This window comes from Lacerta agilis, chromosome 15, assembly GCF_009819535.1.
Source record: "Lacerta agilis isolate rLacAgi1 chromosome 15, rLacAgi1.pri, whole genome shotgun sequence".
NCBI lineage: Eukaryota > Metazoa > Chordata > Lepidosauria > Squamata > Lacertidae > Lacerta > Lacerta agilis.
The window spans coordinates 38,244,367-38,263,397 of NC_046326.1; the positions used below are offsets into that span (position 1 = coordinate 38,244,367).

The 19,031-nt window shown below is 45.0% G+C and overlaps 1 protein-coding gene across 1 annotated transcript in view; it reads right to left on the minus strand.

Annotated features, from left to right (window-relative positions):
* Positions 1-2,091: 2,091 nt before the first annotated feature.
* The window catches only part of APPBP2 (amyloid beta precursor protein binding protein 2), a 34,773-nt gene continuing 17,833 nt past the window's right edge, over positions 2,092-19,031 (minus strand). Inside the window, 17 exon segments of the mRNA XM_033171702.1 lie at positions 2,092-2,317; positions 2,319-2,377; positions 2,380-2,434; positions 2,436-2,469; positions 4,567-4,601; positions 4,603-4,676; positions 4,679-4,733; positions 4,870-5,060; positions 5,433-5,518; positions 6,881-7,005; positions 8,252-8,357; positions 8,437-8,504; positions 8,850-8,939; positions 11,052-11,220; positions 14,330-14,453; positions 15,116-15,267; positions 17,628-17,716. Coding sequence (XP_033027593.1) covers positions 2,219-2,317; positions 2,319-2,377; positions 2,380-2,434; positions 2,436-2,469; positions 4,567-4,601; positions 4,603-4,676; positions 4,679-4,733; positions 4,870-5,060; positions 5,433-5,518; positions 6,881-7,005; positions 8,252-8,357; positions 8,437-8,504; positions 8,850-8,939; positions 11,052-11,220; positions 14,330-14,453; positions 15,116-15,267; positions 17,628-17,716 — 1,611 coding nt within the window. The 3' untranslated portion in view covers positions 2,092-2,218.

Below are 19,031 nucleotides of genomic sequence, written 5' to 3' on the forward strand. Positions count from 1 at the left end.
AAAAACCCCAAAACTATCCGCCTGCAACATTCCAGGTTAAAAGCCAAACACTATTGCTATTAAATGAGGAACTCTCAGTAACTTCCAAAGCCGCCGGCCCCTAACTGTTGATGCACTCTTTTGACGACACGATTGCCCCCACTTGCTTTCCATCCTCCACCCAGAAACCTCACAAATTAAAAGGGGGGGGGGATGAATGAAACTCATTCCAAACACAAGAGAGGCTTTCCCCCCTCTCTCCTGCTTTCCCTGGGCAACTTATAAACCCCCTGAAAATAGAGAACACCTGACAAAACCCTTAACCACAGAGACACTGCCTGCATCTCTGCATTAAGAAGTGAGGTAAACAGGAACTCCCCCCCCCCTTCCTTTCCATCCTAGCTCGCTATATGCTACATAGGTCTTTCGAAGTTCATTTACTACCTCGGTGTTAAAAAGATGGTACAATTAAAAGAAAAACCCACAAACCACAGATATACCCCAAAATTAAGACAAGCTAGTGAGACAGGCATAGTTATTTTTGCTTTTTTAAAAAACATATTATGACAGACATTAATATATATATATATATATATACCGGTATATGAAGAATTGAGTTCTGGCTGTTTTTGTTTAACATAATAAAAAAAAAATGAAGCTGAGAGAGAGAAAAAGGAAGAAAGACAGACCTGTTGTGCTTATTCTTTTGTTGTTGTTTTTTTTTGGCATTATCCATTGACCCCTGCAAGCTGTACAATTAAAAAAAAGATCATCTGCAGAAATTAACCGTAAATCAAAACCAGATTTCTTTTTCTTAATGACGACGACCAATCTAATTAGCACAAGCAAGTTATAGCCTTTAGAGAGAGCCTGTTTCAAAGACAGGGGAAAGGGGAAGGAATAGCATCTGCTATGCTTTGCTTATGGCGCTAAACATCTAGTTTACCTGTGTAAACTTAGTATTTTAAAGACATGCCTTTGAAACCGCCGAAGAAGAACGTTGAAGCTCTTAGCTTTGTTATCTATTACATGTATTATATAAAGTCTCCATTCATCACTTGAAAATACACCCCTTCGTGAAATAATCCTACCGAGTTTTTAAAAAGCAATTGCAAAAGGGCAGAAATTGTGACTTGAAAGACATTGGCCCGAGACTCTTTTCCTAAGGATAGGCTGGTCCGCTTGAAATCTCCCGGTCCTATTACAGAAAACTCTTTTGCCCTGTACGAAAAACAGAAACAAAATAAAATAAACCAAGAAGGCTAAGAGACTAAAATATTCTGCCAGTGGTTATCACTTTCAGGTGAACACTGGTCCTTTTCAGGTGCTCTTTGAAAGTGCAAACGGTGGTTCAGACGGAGGCAGAGCACAGTTCGCAACCAAGCATCACTTCCCGGGAGTAAATCCTTCGCCATGTCTCTTCGTAAGGCAGCAGAAGGCAAGAAGCGAAGATTTCCCCCACCCCTTTTCTTTTTTTTCATGTGTGTATGAATATCCGTGGTTACTTTTTTCAACAATCCGTATCGAACAAGACCTTGTTTTTTCCTTGTTTTTACACTGTATAACAAGAATAATCATATGGCCGTATAGGACTTCAAACTTGTCACAAGCACTGGTCAGTTGGCACCCTCCTTATCCACCAATTAATAATGCAACTCTCAGAATGGTTTAATGGCTTTATTGCTCTCTTTCCATTCTCGCAGAGATTTCGTGTAAAGTAGCTTTGCTTGGACAAAAAATAAAAAATAAGAGAACATCGTTAGGGCTGTTTATGGTTTTTTTTTTTCTTCTATGTGTGTGTGTGTGTGAATATATATATATATATATATATATATATATATATATATATATATATATATATATATATATATATGTCTCTGTGTGTATGTATCTCTTTCTCTCTCAAGTTGAAAACGTGAGCCAAAACAAAACATGCCATACTCATGCTGGTAAGAATTTTAGCACACATTCGTCGGTTATGGTCACTCCATTCAAAGCTGATTCCTCCCTTCCCCGAGAAAACAGGGAATTTCTAATGGACTGGACCAGTGTTTCAATGCAATTGCAACCCCCTCAGAGAGAGAGGAGAGAGAGAGACAGAGAGAGAGAGAGAGAGAGAAACACACACAAAAAACTACATGGTTTCAAATTTCACAGTATGATTTTTCCCATGTAAATTTGGGGAGGAGGGAACAGAAGAAGGGGAGAAAAAAGTCGTTGGTAAAATTGACCAAGGTCCTTAGCTAATCTGTCCTTCGGCGGTCTGAGACATCAGGAAAGACTGGACAACTTCTTCAGTGGATTGCAGGCTGGTGCTCACGTCCTCGAGGGCGTCTGTCAACTGAAAACTGCCGATCCCGCAACCGGTTCCAGTTGGCCAAAATGTTGTGGTACTCAATACCTTCTCGTAATTGCCAATGGAATTGTACAGTTTAATGAGGCCCCTGTAGTCATATGTCTAGTCCACTGTAACCTTCCCCAAAAAAGCTTCTTCCCTAAAAATAAATAAAATGTGAAGGAGAATTAATGCTGTACTTTTTTCAGTGTTGCATAACAGAGAAGCTTGTTGTTTATTTTATTAAGTAAAAATCCGTTATCTTTCAGCTGGAATAAATTATACCATGTTCTCCGATCTGGGGTGGGGAAACTGTGTCTTTCCCCCTCCTCTCCAGATGTTGCCTGACTATAACTCCCACCCTCCCTGACCACTAGGCATACTGGCTGGGGCTGATGGCAGGCAGTGTCCAGCAGCATATCGAGAGCCACAGGTTCCAAACCCCTGGCCCTAAAGAAACAGAGAAGACGTTGCTATTTATACTGCTTCCCGCATGCCCTCAAAAATAAAATCTTGAGTGTGTGCTACCCTCCACCACCTTAATAGACCTGGAAAAAGGATTATATATGATTAAACCAACCAAGATTGGTGGAGAAAGGACAGCATTGGCTCCCTTCAAACATCTTCCCCAAAACAATGTTCAGCGTGTTGGACCTCATCATCAGCTAAAATGAAGCACATTATTTGCTCATAGGCCTCCGCTATGCCCTAGGTCAGGCATAGGGAACCTTCGGCTCTCCAGATGTTTTTGGCCTACAACTCCCATGATCCCTAGCTAACAGGACCAGTGGTCAGGGATATGGAATTGTAGTCCAAAACATCTGGAGAGCCGAAGGTTCCCTATGCCTGCCCTAGGTCCTTTACGTTGGGATGGATCCAAATGCTGTGTGCACAGAAAGCCACCTGTCTTTCCTGCCCCCTATGCAAAAAGCTTCTCTGGAAGTCGGGGGGGGGGGGGGGGAGGAGACACCTGAAAAGCACTGCTTAGGCAGCAGGGGGCTCTGGTGGGAGGGTAGTCTTGTTTTGTAGGCAGACTATCGCAGTACTTTTATCGGTGGGTAGTTCCCACATTGCTTGGTTTGTTGTTACTCTCTTGGCTTTATCGAGTTATTTATTGCTAGCCACCCCTGCGTTTTCTTTTGGAAGAAAGGGGGTCTTGAATGAATGGATGGATGAGCAATTGTCTTGAAATGGGTGGAGGAACCTTGTGGCAGCAGCCTGCTCATGGCAACAACTCCCTGTCACAAAACAAACCCGCCAAGGAAATATCCCTCCCCTGAAAACGGAACAAACCCAGACAACAACACAGCACATCCATCCTCTTCTGTGGCCACAGCCCAATATAACACAACCACAACAATGAAATAGGCAACACTCCCACCATTCTCCAGCGCCCTTCCCAATTCTTACCATGCAACGGAGAATCCTCTTTCCTCCCCCTCTGGCTCAAACCTCTTTTCTTTAAAACTAAAGCTTGACTGGGCAGGAGGGAGAACAAATCAACAGCTACAGCTGCCCTCTACTTTTTCCCTTCTAGGAATGATTGTGGGCTGAGAGGCATTCTGGGAAGATGTAACAAAATGGCCGGAAACAAGAATCTGCCTCCCAATGGCTAATTTATTTTAATATAATAAAAAAGAAACTTAAACAATCTTGAGGGGCTGGAGGGTGCCAAGGGAGGTGTCGGGGATCCCACAGACACCTTGCTGGCAATCCCAGTGGTAAGCCAGAAACCATAGCATGGTTATCTGTTCCTGGCTCATGCTGGATGATAACAAACCAGACTCAATAGTCTGCCCATAATCCTAAACTAAGGACTGTGATTTGTGTAAACAGGATGGAGACAAGCAGCTCAGGAAGAAATGTCAGTTGCAAACAGTTAACTATGGTTTTGCTGTTACACAGAAACTGAGGCAGCGTGTGTTGTTAGGCTAGGCTGAGACATGGTGCCTGATCTAAGGTCATTCATGGGAGGGCAGGAATTTGAAGTCTGCCCCAAATCCAAGCCAGGTGTGGGGAACTTTTGGCCTTCCAGATGTTGTTGGATGCCAGCTCAAAGCAGGCATGGCCAAGGATGATGGGAACTGTAGTTCAGGAACTTCTGGAGGGCCAATGGTTCCCCAGCTCCTAATCATCCTTCCTTTTTACCTGGACTTCTTCCACGGGAAAGAGAACCTCACCTACCCCCACCACCCACCCCCCGGAGAGACAACATCACTGTATATGCAAGCTTAGGCTCAAAAGTGTTTTACACACCAATTGCTATGGATCTCAAATAAAGCTTTTCGGGCGTTGTCGTACTGATTCATGTCGTAGTTGTAGAGTGAGGCAAGGTGTCCCACGGAAAGAGCAACTTCGTATCTTCTTGGCCGAGAAGCTGCTCTTTGATCTGGATCGCTTTGATGTGCAATCTCTTCCGCTTCCTGGAACACGCCCACAAAATTAAGACAACGGTGAATTGCCAGTCTTTTACTAGATGATTGTCAAGAGAGCCAGAGATACAGTTCAGGGAAGACATGTCAATAATATTTGCCCCCCCCCCCCAAAATAATTACCTTAAATTTCCTCATGGACTGGTAAAGCCTGCCAAGGTTACCATAGTGTTTTGCCGTCTGCACATTGAACTCCCCAAAGGCTTTCTTGGCAAGCTGGAGCGAAGACAGGTGTAAGTCGTGGGCTTCCTGGAGTAGCCTTTGTTCTGTCTCCTTATTGTGACAGTCAATCGCAATCTCCTCCAAGATCAGTGCTTGCACAGGAAAGGGGGGGGGGAGGAAAGAGACGCATTAGAAGACCCAACACCATTAAAGGCATCAGCTAGGACCCGAGGAAGTGAATGCAGACTTCTGCGTAAGTCCTTCAGCTCAACTCTGGCCCTTTCCCAACTCCAATTATTTGGCCGCTCTGAAGGTGTGCGCAAAGCTCAAACACATCAGCCACTTGGAGCTGACCCTGCCTTTAGGAAGTGAGGTGTGGGCCTCAGGTGGAAGATGCTGGACACGGTTGAGGGAGGCACTGTTTCCCCGCACATTTCCTTCCCTGCCTGTCCTTGACATTTGCTACAGTACCACCAGTTATTTCTGCTCCCTAAGCGCCGCAGCTAAAAGCAACATGAAGGTACCTTTAACTCTTTTGGAGGAGGCAAGGAGAAGGTGGTCTTCTGGGAGAATGTGGGTTATGATGCCAATCGCACGCTCCGCATGGAATCTAAGGTCAAGAGACAACAGGCACACATTAGGGGGAAATCTCTTGGAAAGTTACTGTGTAGTCAACACAGAAACAGCAAGTTCCCAGAAGGGCCATCTAAATCATGCACAGAGGGCTTTGTGGGAATTGCATTAGCATACTGTGGGTTTTTGTAGACACTGGGCAGCTGTTTAGCACATGCTAAGAATACAGTGGTGGGGGGGGGGAACAGGAATGAAAAAGACCTTGTGCGAGAGATTCTGGTATGTTTGTAAGACATCTTGGGAAAAGGCACAACTTTCACTTTAGAAACAAGACTGCATTGTCTGCCTGGTGGTGAGGACGTGGGAGGGATTCTCCTCCTGACAAGGAAAGAATTTTTTTCTCCATCTCCCATACTCTCTTCAGGATCATCCAACAAACCTGACTGACAAGTTCGGGGTGGGGGGCAAAGTCTTCTTTGCACAACATGTTAAATTGCAACTCAGCTCATATTTAAGAACTACATTGGCTGCCAGAGGTTACTAGAAATTCTATGTAAGCAAGGGGCGGGGGCAGCTGGCAGCATATTTTTTACTAGCCTGCTAAGAGACTAGCAGCTTCCATGTCCAAGTTAGTAGTTTATTTACAAGGCTGTCATGACCACTTTTTTAAAGCTATCTGAAAGGGGGGGGAGAGAAACAGTGGGACCTGCAACAAAATGTTGCAGTATCAAGTGCCTCTGTTCGATTGTCCTGGTTCCCACCCAAAACCAATAAAACCAACTTTTTTTTTGTAAGTAAATAAATGCATGTTTATTACTGCAGGGTATCATACCAACTCAGCATCATGGAAAGAGTAGAATACAGTCCAGGTACTCTTAACAAGGCCAAGGAGGAGAAACAGTAAGAAGCACAGGATCAGGTGCTCAAGATGCAGGAGTGATGGACTCCCACTTCAATGGCATTAAAAGAGGGATTAGACATCAGAGGATAGGGCAACCAATGGCTGCTAGTCATGATGGCTATCTACTATCTTCAGTATCAGAACACTGATTTTTTATATATATTAAAAAACACACATTCATATACCATTTAACTGTAAATAAAACCTCAAAGTGTTTTACAGAGAATATAAAATACACGTTGACATTCCTAGCACAGCAGCCCAGGTGGCTCCAAAAGTTCTCCAAACAACAACAGTAACCACAAAAAGCTTTGCCAGCAACAAAGGGAATGGACTTGACATGCAACCTCTCCCACGTGAGGTCTGAAGTGGTACAGCCCCAGCAAGACTATACCACATGCTTTTTAACATTTGAATATATATATATATATATATATATATATATATATAACCTTACGCAAGAAGAAAACCTTTGGGTCTAGTAAACACAGTACTCACAGTGCATTGTCAAACTTCCCAGAACTGTACTGGTGAACGTAGGAAGAGTAAGCCAGATCTTCGTGAGCTGTCGCGACGTGGATGTTTTTGCCCCCAAATACTGACTGTCTGATGTCTAGCGCGGTCTGAAACAATTTGAGAGAGAGAGAATATTCAAGTCAGCTAAATTAGCTAGGATCCAGAAGCTGCCACAGACATTTTTAAAAGCATGGCTTGTGTGGGGCAGATGGAGCATTATTTGAAGTAGTATCTCACACAGCTGTCGACGCAAGTCGCCAATTGGTAAAATCTAATTGGAAACATGATGATGATGATTTCTATACCACCCTTTATCTGAGGAACACCAGGCTTTTACAAATGAGGCTGCGTCCTTCTCGGGCAACCTGCAGCTGGAGGGAGGCTGAGAAGGGCGGAGTGCACCCCTCCAACTGTGCCTGAGCAACGGCCCCCTCTGGTAGCATGTAAGTAATAGACTTATTATTTTTGTTATAAAGATCATCTGTCTGCCTAGACATACTTTCACAAAGCCCACACCTTGGAATAAACCAGAGGGACCATATGGCCATGGGCTTCTTTGTTTGTAAATAAAATAATGTTGCGCCATATTGCAAAAAAAATAGTTTCTTGCACTATGTCCTCCCAAGTGCTTTCAACTCATGGAAAAGTTGTTTCTAGAAGAGCAATTTGCCAGACTTTTTGAATACCAGCAATCTAAGTTGTCTAAATCAAATGTCTTCTAGAATTGTGCTAGTTGCTCTTGCTGCTGTTAATAGGTGTCAAATGAGTTCTTCATCTCTTTTTTAGATCTCTATTCACATCTATATATAGATCTAAAAGAGCCAGGTAGTGGGAGGGAGTGATGCTCGGTCTTGTTATTAAAGAAATCTCCCTAAAGATCCCTCCCCCCCAAGAAATTTCAATTTTAGGGCACTCCCAGCAATTTCAATATTAAAACTTGTGCCCACAAAACCACTGGGAGGGAAGCAAATCCCTTTTAGTTCTCCACAGACAACACTCTGGACCTCTTTTTCGGATTTCTTACCAAGGGATACTATTTTTTTCTTCTACTATTTTCATAAAAATTGCCCATAAAACACTAGAGGAGATTAAATGAATCCTCTTTTAACCGCCCCAAACTGCAAAGGTTGATCTTCCAGGAAGATCACTACAGCTTTCCTTCTAAAGTCTGGCAGGATTAAGCCGCTACCATGGGGCTACCATGCCTGCAAATTTTATCTACTTTGGCGAGAAAGTAAGTATGGTAACAAAACTTCACCTGCAGTAAAGAATTTTGAGCAGAAACAACACACACATGCACAAAACCACTTAATAGAATCCCGAAGGCTGCACAGATGCAGCCAAGGACCTTACCTGATAAATTGCAACCGATTGGCATATATTGTCTACGTTGAGTAAGTAAAACCCATAGTCTAGTAGTGTGTCTGAATATTTTGGGTGTTTGGCTCCAAAGTGCTCCCTGGAAGATAGGAACACAACTTAGAACCACAAACAAGACACAGTATGCAATAATGTTCAGAAACAGGGCATTTACTCACCGTGCAAGATACACAGCATGTTTTATTAACTGTTCGGCTTTCTTAAATTCACGTTTTACAACACAAGCCTAAGCCAAGAGGAAGAGAAAGCAGGCATGAGAGACCATGAATATGCAAAGGCATTCTTGCCTGCCTATGGGCAGCCACCGTTCAAGAATAGCCATCGACTCTGTTAAACTGAGTGGAAAGTCTGCCCCATTAAAAAGGGGGAAGACAGAGCAATGAATTGTCAGGAAAAGCATAAAGGTCAACACGTCTGAAATGCTGCTTTTGGAATTCTTTCGTTGATTTTCTCCTTTAGGGCTGATTCTTAACAGTAATAGATGCTGCCCACTTCCCTCCGCAAGAAACATGGAATGGGTTCCATCCCTGCTCAATTGCATGCAGGCTATTTGTAGAAGAGTTAGATTTACCTTCGAAGCTTGCCGTAAAACATCCACGACTACTTTTACTGGCAATCCAACTGAGATCTCCTTCATGGCTTCTATGCACCATTTGTAAGCCTGTGGAGCACCCAAGGATATTGTCAGGATTATTTAACATTTTATAAAAAGCCTCAAATTTTCTATGTGCTGTGCAGAATTGTTATTTTTTTCCAAATGCAAAAGCAGCTCTTGTTTGCAGGCTTACAATTTGATAGCCAAAGGAAAAAAGGAAACAGGGAGGGAAGATGAAACCAAGCAAATTCAGGTTCCAGCAGGGTCACTGTTAATGGTTGATGCGTCTGGTCAGTTGCCAAGAACCCTCAATGCAGCAGGGGATCCATTCAGAAGAGCCTCTTAGACCTGTTCCTCCTCTTCATTGGAAACCTGCTGGTTCACCCTGCCTCTCAATAACAGAAGTAGCAAGGAGCAGGAGGAGTTGCCACTGCTTTCATCCTCACTGGCTCTGTCTGGCACCAATGAGGAAGTAGAAGCAGCAGTGGCAGCAATGGAAGAGAGAAGACACACTCATTGAGGAAGCAGAGGGTGGGATTGAGGGCGTCAAGCCCAAGGGCTGTCCATCAAAAATGGTACTGGGTTCCAATATCACAATTCACACAAACACATGACTTTATTCACTGAATTACCACTCTGCCTTTTCAACTAAAATTCTATGGAGATGAGAGCATAATCTCTAATGAAAATCAGAGAGAAGGCTGGGAGCTGGGAGGCAGGTGCAGAATCCCCAATGGGGCTTGCAGATCCCTTCTCCTGTCCCGACTTCCAAGCCTGGTCGTTCAAATAAAGTTTAGGAGCAGCTGCTTAGCAGGAGCCTCGCTGCCTCCTGGCCAAAGGGAGCTCTCCAGTCCTTAATCCAGCACACAGTTCACAGAAATCCAGTTCACAGAAATCTAAACAGAGGCTCCCAAGAACTTGGCTTTCAAACACTGAACTGTGAGAATCTGCAGTTCTAGCAAGACTATCAGCTGTCGCGATGGTGTGGCTGGGTGTCTGTCGAGGTGTAAAGCTGAAGTCAAGAGCAGAGGATCAGGCAGTCCTAGGGAAAGGCACTCTGGCAAACTGCATGGAGCCAAGAGTCCTGCAAGAGATCTTGGAGCCACCAATCTCCAGGGTGATGGAAGGGCCGTAGCCCAGTGGTAGAGCGTCTGCTATGCATGCAGAAGGTCCCTGTTTCAAACCGCAGCATTTCCAGGTAGAGCCAGGGCAGACTCACCATCTGAAACGCTGGAGAGCTGCTGCCAGTCAGTGCAGAGATTACTTAGCTAGATGGCCTGACTAAATATAGGGCAGCTTCCTATGTTCCTAAATTGTTTGTTCCCAGCTGAGGATCTAAATACTATCCCAACAAAGGTTGGGGAAACACTTCAGTTCCTGCAAACTCTGGCACTTGGACTTGAGCCAAGTGCTAGCTTTAGCCAAATGCTAATTTTATTTGGCACCACCTTACTAGCTGGAATTCTGTCACCAAACCTCAGTGAAACCTGCTTTTGTCTGCCCACACGCTGCTGCTGAGTGAACCCACAGAACGCTTTGTGCTGGAAAGAATAGCTGGCCTGTTCTTACTACATAGGAAGCTGCCTTGTACCAAGTCACTGGTCCGCCTAGTTCAGCACTGTCTACACAGAAGGGTTTCGGGTGGAGGCCTCTCCTAGTTTGGCCGGAGATGCCATCGGGGATTATTATTAAATATATTCATACCCCATCTGTCTCCCAAGTTGGGAATCAAAGCGGCTTACAACATTTTAAAAACATAATTGTAAGACACAAATTAATAAAGGCAAGCTAGTTAAAAACAATAGTTAAAATACGGCAAAACACATTTCGAACTGGCATTAAAATACTGGTTGCCCTGACAGCGGTCAACATGGTCTGCACCTGGTTTCCAAAGGCCTATCTGAATAGGAAGGCCTTAGCCTGCTATCAGAAAGACAGCAAGGAAGGAGCTAGTCTAGCCTCTTTTGGGAGGGAATTCCACAATATGGGAGTAGCCACAGAAAAGGCTCTCTCATGCCACCACCAACCATGCTTCTGGTGTTGATGGGACTGAGGGAAGGTGCTCGACTGAGGATTTTAGCACCCAACTGAAGCTTCTGCATGCAAAAGACATGCTCTGCCACTGAGCTACTTCCCATGCGGAGACGTTTTAGGCTAGATTCTGCAGAAGACGCTCACCTCATCGTAATGGCTCTTTGCAAAGAGCAGGGCACACAGCTCCCCATATAGAGCGGCTTTGTTGGCTTGCTGGCCGTGCTTCGCTAGCTTGTCCATGTAAGACTGCGCTAATTTGAACGTTTCTTCTCCCAGGTGGTATTTACAGTTGCCATTCCGGACATGCAGCAACCTAGGGCAAGACACAAAAGGATCTTGAAACCTTGGGCAGGAAATATACTGAGCGATTCAGACTATTAAAAGGCGATTACTGGCTTTGTGATCTTGCATCCTCAAATGAAACAAGGAAGCTTCTCATCACTGTTAAATAATATTTTAACATCCTAAGTAATTTCTTTAATGCATGCTGCCAAACCACAGGCAGGAAGACATGTTCAGAGGCAGCAGCCTGGTTCAGATGCAAGAGTGTTGGTTCAACAAACCACTGTTTACTGGGTCAAGAAGAAGTATTGTGCCCATGTGTTCCTCTTCCCCTCTCCTGCATGACCTCTGTGGTTTGTTTAACCAGCTTCCAGTGACTGGGTTAGCCTTTGACTACAGACCAAGATAGGAAACCAATTCTAGTTTGTAGTCAGGGATTAAACCACAGTTGTCCAGTTCAGATGCAACAGGAAACTATGGTTTAACAAACACAAGAAAAGTGTAATGAGCTCATTGTCGAGCCAGTATATCACAGAACACCAGATGCATTTTAAAAGCATGCATTAAAAACACAGGATTGAAAAATAAAATAAAACTCATCCTTATTTGAAAAGAAATACTGCCCCCGACCTCAATTACAGATTAAAAATATGGCATATAGCAGATGTGTCTGAGGTATTTTGCTTTCTGAAGACTTAAAGGGAGGATAATACTGATGGATTTATGAGAAAGTAGATTTTGCTTGTGGCATTGTAGAACAACAAATTCCAAGATGTTACACAGGTGTGTGTGTGTGTTTTATTATTTATTTATTGTGAATTGCTATGATTAATGAGTGGTTAATGAATTTTGTATTAATCGTATGAGTTGTATATTTTGTTAAAAAAAATTTTTTTTAAAGCACATTCCTTTCCCACCTTTTTTCTGAATACACCAAAGGATTGTACTTTGGACACATGCCTCTGGCAATCTGACCATTTAATTCAGTGAGTGGGTGACACCAATAAACTGGCCAAAGGTCAAGGGTTATCTTACAAGGCACTACAGCTCCGTACACACCACACATTTAAAGCACATTCCCTCCCACCACCAAAAGAATCTTGGGAATAGCAGTTCACCCCTCACAGAACAACTCCAAGCACCCTTCACAAACTACAGTTCCCGGGATTCTTTGGAGGAACGTGCTTTAAATGACTTTCCAGTGTTTGCTGAAGACTTCTCTTTGCTGTCAGGCTTATGCAGACAAGAAAAATATGTTTCGTAGTAAGTCAGCTGGTGGTCTTTTTTTGATATTGTTCTTAATGTATTTTTAATTGTTGTAAACTTCTTTGAATTTTTAAAATGAAATTCCAGTATAGAAATATTTTTTTATAAAATAAAGAGATAAAACATATGGTGTGTACGCAGCCTGCATGTGTCTGAAAGCACTGTTCTAATAGCCTCCCCTCACCCACTTTAAGATGCCTCCCGGGGGGAGGGGATCTTGGCTTGTAGACAACCAGGACATGTCTGCTCCAGAGCAATCAAAGAAGTCTCTCCCCATAACAGAGCAGGCAAAAAGGCAACACTTTTTTGGTGGCGTGGGGGGTGGTGGTAAGATAGCTGCGAGTTCATTCCCACCATAGATCTCAATTCCTAGACAAGTGAAAGTTACTCTGCTTAATCCACCTTAAGTAGTAATTTATTATGGAAAACCTGAAAGTGGATATAAAGCATTCAATGAAGCCTTGAGCAGGTGAATGTGTTCTTGCAAGGACGACTAGGAATAATTCCAAACAGCCATCTTGTACTGGATCGCTATTAATGTATTGAGTTGCACATATTAATAAAACAGGAATAGGGTCTGTCTCCTCTTCCAGCCTTCTGGCTTTTTTTTTTTTAAGGACAAAGTCCTCTGCCAGTTCTGCAGTACAAGGATCTGCAGGAAATCACAACTAAGCATTAAGTCAGCACAATCCCCCAAGAGTCAATAACAAGGAGGTGGAGGATGATGGGGGAGGGGGGACAGCAGTGACCTGGCTCTCCAGGCAGGAAATGTCACCTTGTTTGCACATCAGCAGCACACAGCAAGATTGATTGAGACCATGGCCCTGAACATGCAGTCTGTACTTCCCAGGCCTCGGATTTATTTATTTTTCAAACAAGTGCAGACTAGGTAACAAAGAGGTCCTTGGGACACTGGAAGAAGAACAACAGGTTCCTTACCTGTAAGTGTGGTTCCCTGAATGGGGAATCGTGGGTTGCAGTCACAACCATGGGGCTGCAAATGACCCCAAAGAACCATCACCACGAGCTTTGTATTGTAAGGCTACCTGCTACGGATAGTCTCACTTGCCCTTGTCAGCCACTAGTTTTATGGAAGAGCATCTCTGGGAATGGGGAGGGTGAGTGATGGGCTAACTGTACACACTCACAGATGCATGTCATCTCCCAAGATTGCTTGCCGATGAATCCCATTCCAGCAGCCATTGCACAGGACTGGCTGGAAACCCTGGGGAGGGCCAATTTGGACATGTGGGTCTCCGGAGGGCAATCCCGTAAGAATGTAAGGAGAGCTCTGCTGGATCAGACGAGCAGCCCACCTGGTCCAATGCCTTTTCCTTACACTGGCCAAGCAGGTGCCCATGGGAAGCCTGCAGGCAGGACCCGAGCTCAGCAGCACTCTCCCTCCTTGCGATTCCCAGCAACTCGTATCCACAGGCATACCTCCTCCAACTGTGGGAAGTAGAACATAGCCATCGCTGCAGGAGTCACTGACCACCCTGGAATTTGTCTGGCCCCTTTTAAAGCCATCTAAGCCATGGAGCAGAAATGTCTGTGCATGTGTGTGCTTTAAAGCACAGGATCAAGCAGAAACACAGACCTTGGCAACCAGAAGGAAGGACAGGAAGCAAAGGGTGTGCTAAACCTGCCTGACACCTGACCCCCGCATTAGCTGTTTTCTGTCCCGTGAGAGTCACTGTCGCTGGGGATGGATGGGCACTAGGAAAGGCCTCCGCAATCTACACTGGTGGCCTCCACGAACAGCAGCCCATTAACTAGTCATCGTGGCCACTTGATAATTTACTCGCGTTAAGCACAGACACACCCTGCAGCATGAGCATCTCACCCCTTTGCTAAAAAATGGGGACAGGGCTTACCTCACGCAACACTCCACCGCACGAAACCAGTGGAGCATCTCGTCGTGAAGGGTACATAACTGAAGGCAGGAGAGGAAGACCTTCTCAGCATCGCTGTACCAGCCGGCGTCCGAGAGGAAGCCTCCTACAAAGGCAACGGACATGGACAAGGTGTTGTGCAACCAGGGCGCCATTACCGTAGAGAAGGGGCCTTGCTCTAGACAAACTTCCCCATTTTATTTATTTACTATTGTTAGCGGTCGGGCAATTCTCTGGATCCAAGCCATACAGTATTGACTTTCTTTTGAAGAAAGGAATTGAGCTATTTATTTACTTTCTCTCCCCTCCTTCAGCATTTTTCTTTCTTTCAAATTTGGGCCCCCAGCTGTTGTTGGACTACAACTCCCATCATCACTGGTGCTATTAGCTAGGGGTGATGGGAGTTGTAGTCCAAAAACAGCTGGGGACCCAAGTTTGAGAAACAGTGTTCTAGAGGCTGCTCCCCTTCTTGCTTCACTCGCCAACACTGCCTGCTCCTTACCCCCTCTGAACCTCCACTCGCCGGCCTACTCCAGGTGCCCGTTTGCCTCAATCTCTGGTTCCCTCTTCCTCGCCCAGTTTATGGTCATGCTGTACTTTGCAGTACCGCCTTTCAGCAGCCATGCAAACTGCAGCATGATGACATCCTTAGCAAAATATGTAATAGGAGAGAGAAAAAAAAATCTCTTTTCAGTTTCTTCTTCATGTGCCTCTTACAGAGTTCCAAGCAAGCAAGATAGCCTAATATCCTATTTCACCCACAGTTACCTAAGACAAATCCAATCTGGATAGCTTTTTCTTTTACAGTAGCATCTGATTCTGCTATGTAGGAACACCTCCTGCTGAATGAATAGGCCAACACTGATGCCACCTTTACTCCATGGTCCATCAATGCCTGAAAACAGTGATGAAGTAGATGTCTGAAAGGGAAACAGAAAGAAGAGGGAGAAGATAAAAACACTTTACCTCCTTCCAACAAACACTTTGTGCCTGCAGTCCAAAGGTATACTTACCGGGGATAAGCTCCAATGAGTTTAAGGGGCTTACCCCTTGGGAACTGCACTGTGAGTTTCTGTTTTAAGCAACAGGCACTGAACTAGCAACCATTTACTAAAGCGGTGGTTTTCAACCAGTGTGCTGTAGCACCCTGGAGTGCCTTGAATGATGGTCAGGGGTGCTGCAGGCAACGCAGGCCTCTGACCCTCTTTCCTTCCCTCCTTCCTATGATGCTCTCGCATCTCTGCCTCCCACAGGCTTGCACAGCTTTTTATTGCAGCGGCCCTGGCTATAAGCTGGTGCCTCTGGGAGGCATCTCTATTTAGGATGGGATGGTTCAGAGACCAGGGACAGCAGCAGTAGCTGCCCGGAGTACTCCTAAGGAGAGGGGAGAAGTGAGGAGGCTGAGGGAACACTCCACAAGGGAGGGTGTTTGAAAAAGGGTGAGAGGCTGTCAGCTCTGCAGGCAAGGGGTGACATAACTGGGCTCCTGAGCCCCACAGGGGTGCCGCAGAAAGAATGTAGTTGGTCAAGGGAGCTGTGGACTCAAAAAGGTTGAAAACCTCTGAACTAAAAAATAAAGAGACCACAAATTACAATCTGGTTAAACCCTTTAGAACAGATGACCTCCCTGCATCAACTGGTGGTATCCAATGCTAGTCTTACTCTGAGCAGATCCACCAAAGTTAATAGGTATGACTAACTTACAGTCATTGCAATGGTAGGACTCAGCTGGATGCAACACCATCTCTCTTTGCCGTAATACAGAAACTCAGAAAAGCTTAACATTTGCCTACGATTTGCATGTACACACACACACACAGCTGCTGCATTTTACAGCACAGAACAGATTTATGCTGTGTCCTTGAAACGGGGTGGGGTAGAAGACACCCACCCACCCCCAAACCCTGCAATTTACACACACACACACACACACACACACACACACAAAATCCAAAATGCCACCTCCAGCCCAGATTTGCAAAAACAGGAAGCAATCCATCATCCGGAATTCCTGCTACAGCCAATATCAGCCACATGAATTATGCGAGCACCACAAGGCTGAGAGCTCTTAATCAATCAAGCTTCCACCACCCCAACACAAAAGCAGCTGCCAGAGCCTGTTAACAGGGCTGTTAAGCAGAAGAACAAAAACATACTTGGGGAGAATTTTGCTTTTCTTACCCCCACCCCCACAAATCTTTCCTTGCCCACAGTAGCAGAGGATACAGAATCCAGTGAGAGCCTCCTGTCAGAGAAAGCTTCTTTAGTTTGGTTTATCTGTGGTTGCCTCCGATTCCCTTCCTCTCTCTTATGTTCTCTGACATACATAGAGAATTTGGGAGAGTTGTGTCTATGTGTTGTTGTTGTTGTTGGTTTTTGTTTAAATTTTGTTCTGGACTCTAGACAGGAAATCTCAAAAGAGAACGCACATATAAGAAGAAAGGCTCACTAATAGATTCTGACCATTGCCTTCCTAGGACCTGGGAGGTCTCGCCACCTCTGTCTTAAACTAAGCTTTAAAGAAAGCTTCTACTTTACATTTTCCTATGCGTTCTGCTGAATCAATGGTGCTTACATTTATTAGGATTGCACTGTAGGGCAGATTTGTGATAAACCTCCAGGTTAAAATCTTTACAAAGCTATGTCTTTTAAGTCAGAACATGACTACTGTATTTACATGCTGGTAGGAACACGGGTGGCGCGGTGGTCTAAACCACAGAGCCTAGGGCTTGCCAATCAGAAGGTCGGTGGTTCAAATCCCCGCAATGGAGTGAGCTCTCATTGCTCGGTCCCAGCTCCTGCCCACCTAGCAGTTCGAAAGCACACAGTGCAAGTAGATAAATAGGTACCACTCCAGAGGGAACGTAAACGGCGTTTCCATGCGCTGCTCTGGTTCGCCAGAAGCAGCTTAGTCATGCTGGCCACATGACCCAGAAGCTGTACGCCGGCTCCCTCGGCCAATAGAGCGAAATGAGCGCTGCAACCCCAGAGTCCAGGGGTCCCTTTACCTTGCCAAGCTAACCGACAGGAAGTCATGGCTGAAAGCAGCTGCAAAACACAAATTTATTCGGCAAGGCACTTTATGCAGAAGGGTGGGTGCTATCCAGTCACATTCTAAGCACTGAGCACCCACTGATTCCGACCAGAGAGTTCAGCACTGAAACTGGTGGGGCTCAAAAATGCTCAGTGGTGATTGACTGCATCCAGTTATGTTTTACAGGGGGAAATGTTCATCTTGCAAAGTGAGAGGAGCTGCCATTTTTAGTAAGCACTGACTTACCTTTTATCTAAAGCTCGAAGCACCTTTGCAAAAACTTCCAGTTCGCAGAATTCACTACCCAGCTGGCATAGTCGGCCTTGTTGGTAAAGCTGCAGGAAGAGGGAGAAAAGAGTTTTATGAGTTGTACCAACACACATGCAAAGAGACATAAATATTAAGCCAGGAGTCTGGCACACTGTTTGTTCTAACTTGGGGCATGGCTGCTTTCCGCTGAAGAACAGGGTCACAAAACATTGCTCCTCACACAAAATCAGGCTACTTGGTACACCTAATAACCAGTGGTGTATTTTTATGGTGTCTGCCACACCTGGGCAGAAGAGGTATACCCTCCCAGGAACATGTTCATGCGCAACCTCAACGGAACGCACAAGCACCAAATTCCTTCCTCTTTGCATGTGTGTTGGAGCTATCTTGACTCAGCTCCGGAGTGCAAGTCCCAATGGCCTCACAATCCCATGTGGTAGTGTGTTCTTTCTCTCTACCCGCTGTCTACCTCCCTCCTCAGGTGCGGTTTTGGCAGCAGTAGTGGGAGCAGCAGCAGGGCAAAGCTTTTCCTGTCAAAGAACTAGGCATGAAACCCGCCTTGCACCCTCGGTGGCCACTGCATATGGTGTGCACATGGCAACAGAGGGTGTTGCAAATGCCACCTTCTCAGCTTTGCCGCCCTGGGCAACTGCCCCATTTGCCCTCCCGTAAACACGTCTCTGCTCATGGTTTAAGCTTAACCTAGCAAGTTATCTGTCTGGTCCCATCCACTTTGCCAGCTGTGACGGTATCGCTGGGCCAGAAGGGGCAAAGTTATATGGCAAGGGCAGTGAGTTGCATAGCTTTGCTTGCCAGAATTAATCACAAGGAGGAGAGGAAGGAACCCACAAGGTAAAAAAAAAGCTTTCTGGATTGTAGAGTATTTGTTCTTTGTAACACTCACGTGAGCCATCAGGCTTTGATAGCTTTTTTCGCTTCGCTTTGGCAAGTAAAGTGCATTACTTCCACCCTCACACACACACACACACACACACACACCCTGTACACAGAGGATAAGCCAGCAAAATTTTGTTTACTACGTTGCATGTTTTTCTGAAGTCCAGCAGTCTGCCCCATTCTCTGGGGACTGAAGCTACTAGAAACAGCACTGTTGTAAAAAATGTCTACATCAGGAAAATATTGTTTAAGGGTTTTCTTTTTCTAAAGGACTGCATTTTGTTTGTGTAAGTACAGCTTGCTAAGTCAGAGCATGGGTTGACTGAACTCTTGTATTGCCTACATTGACCAGCAGAAGCACATCAGATTTTCAGACAGAATCTTTTGACAGTCTTACGTGGAGGTTCTGGAGATACAACCAAGGACTGAACCTGGGACCTTCTGCATGCAAAACATTTGCTCTACCACCCCGTCCCAGGAAGT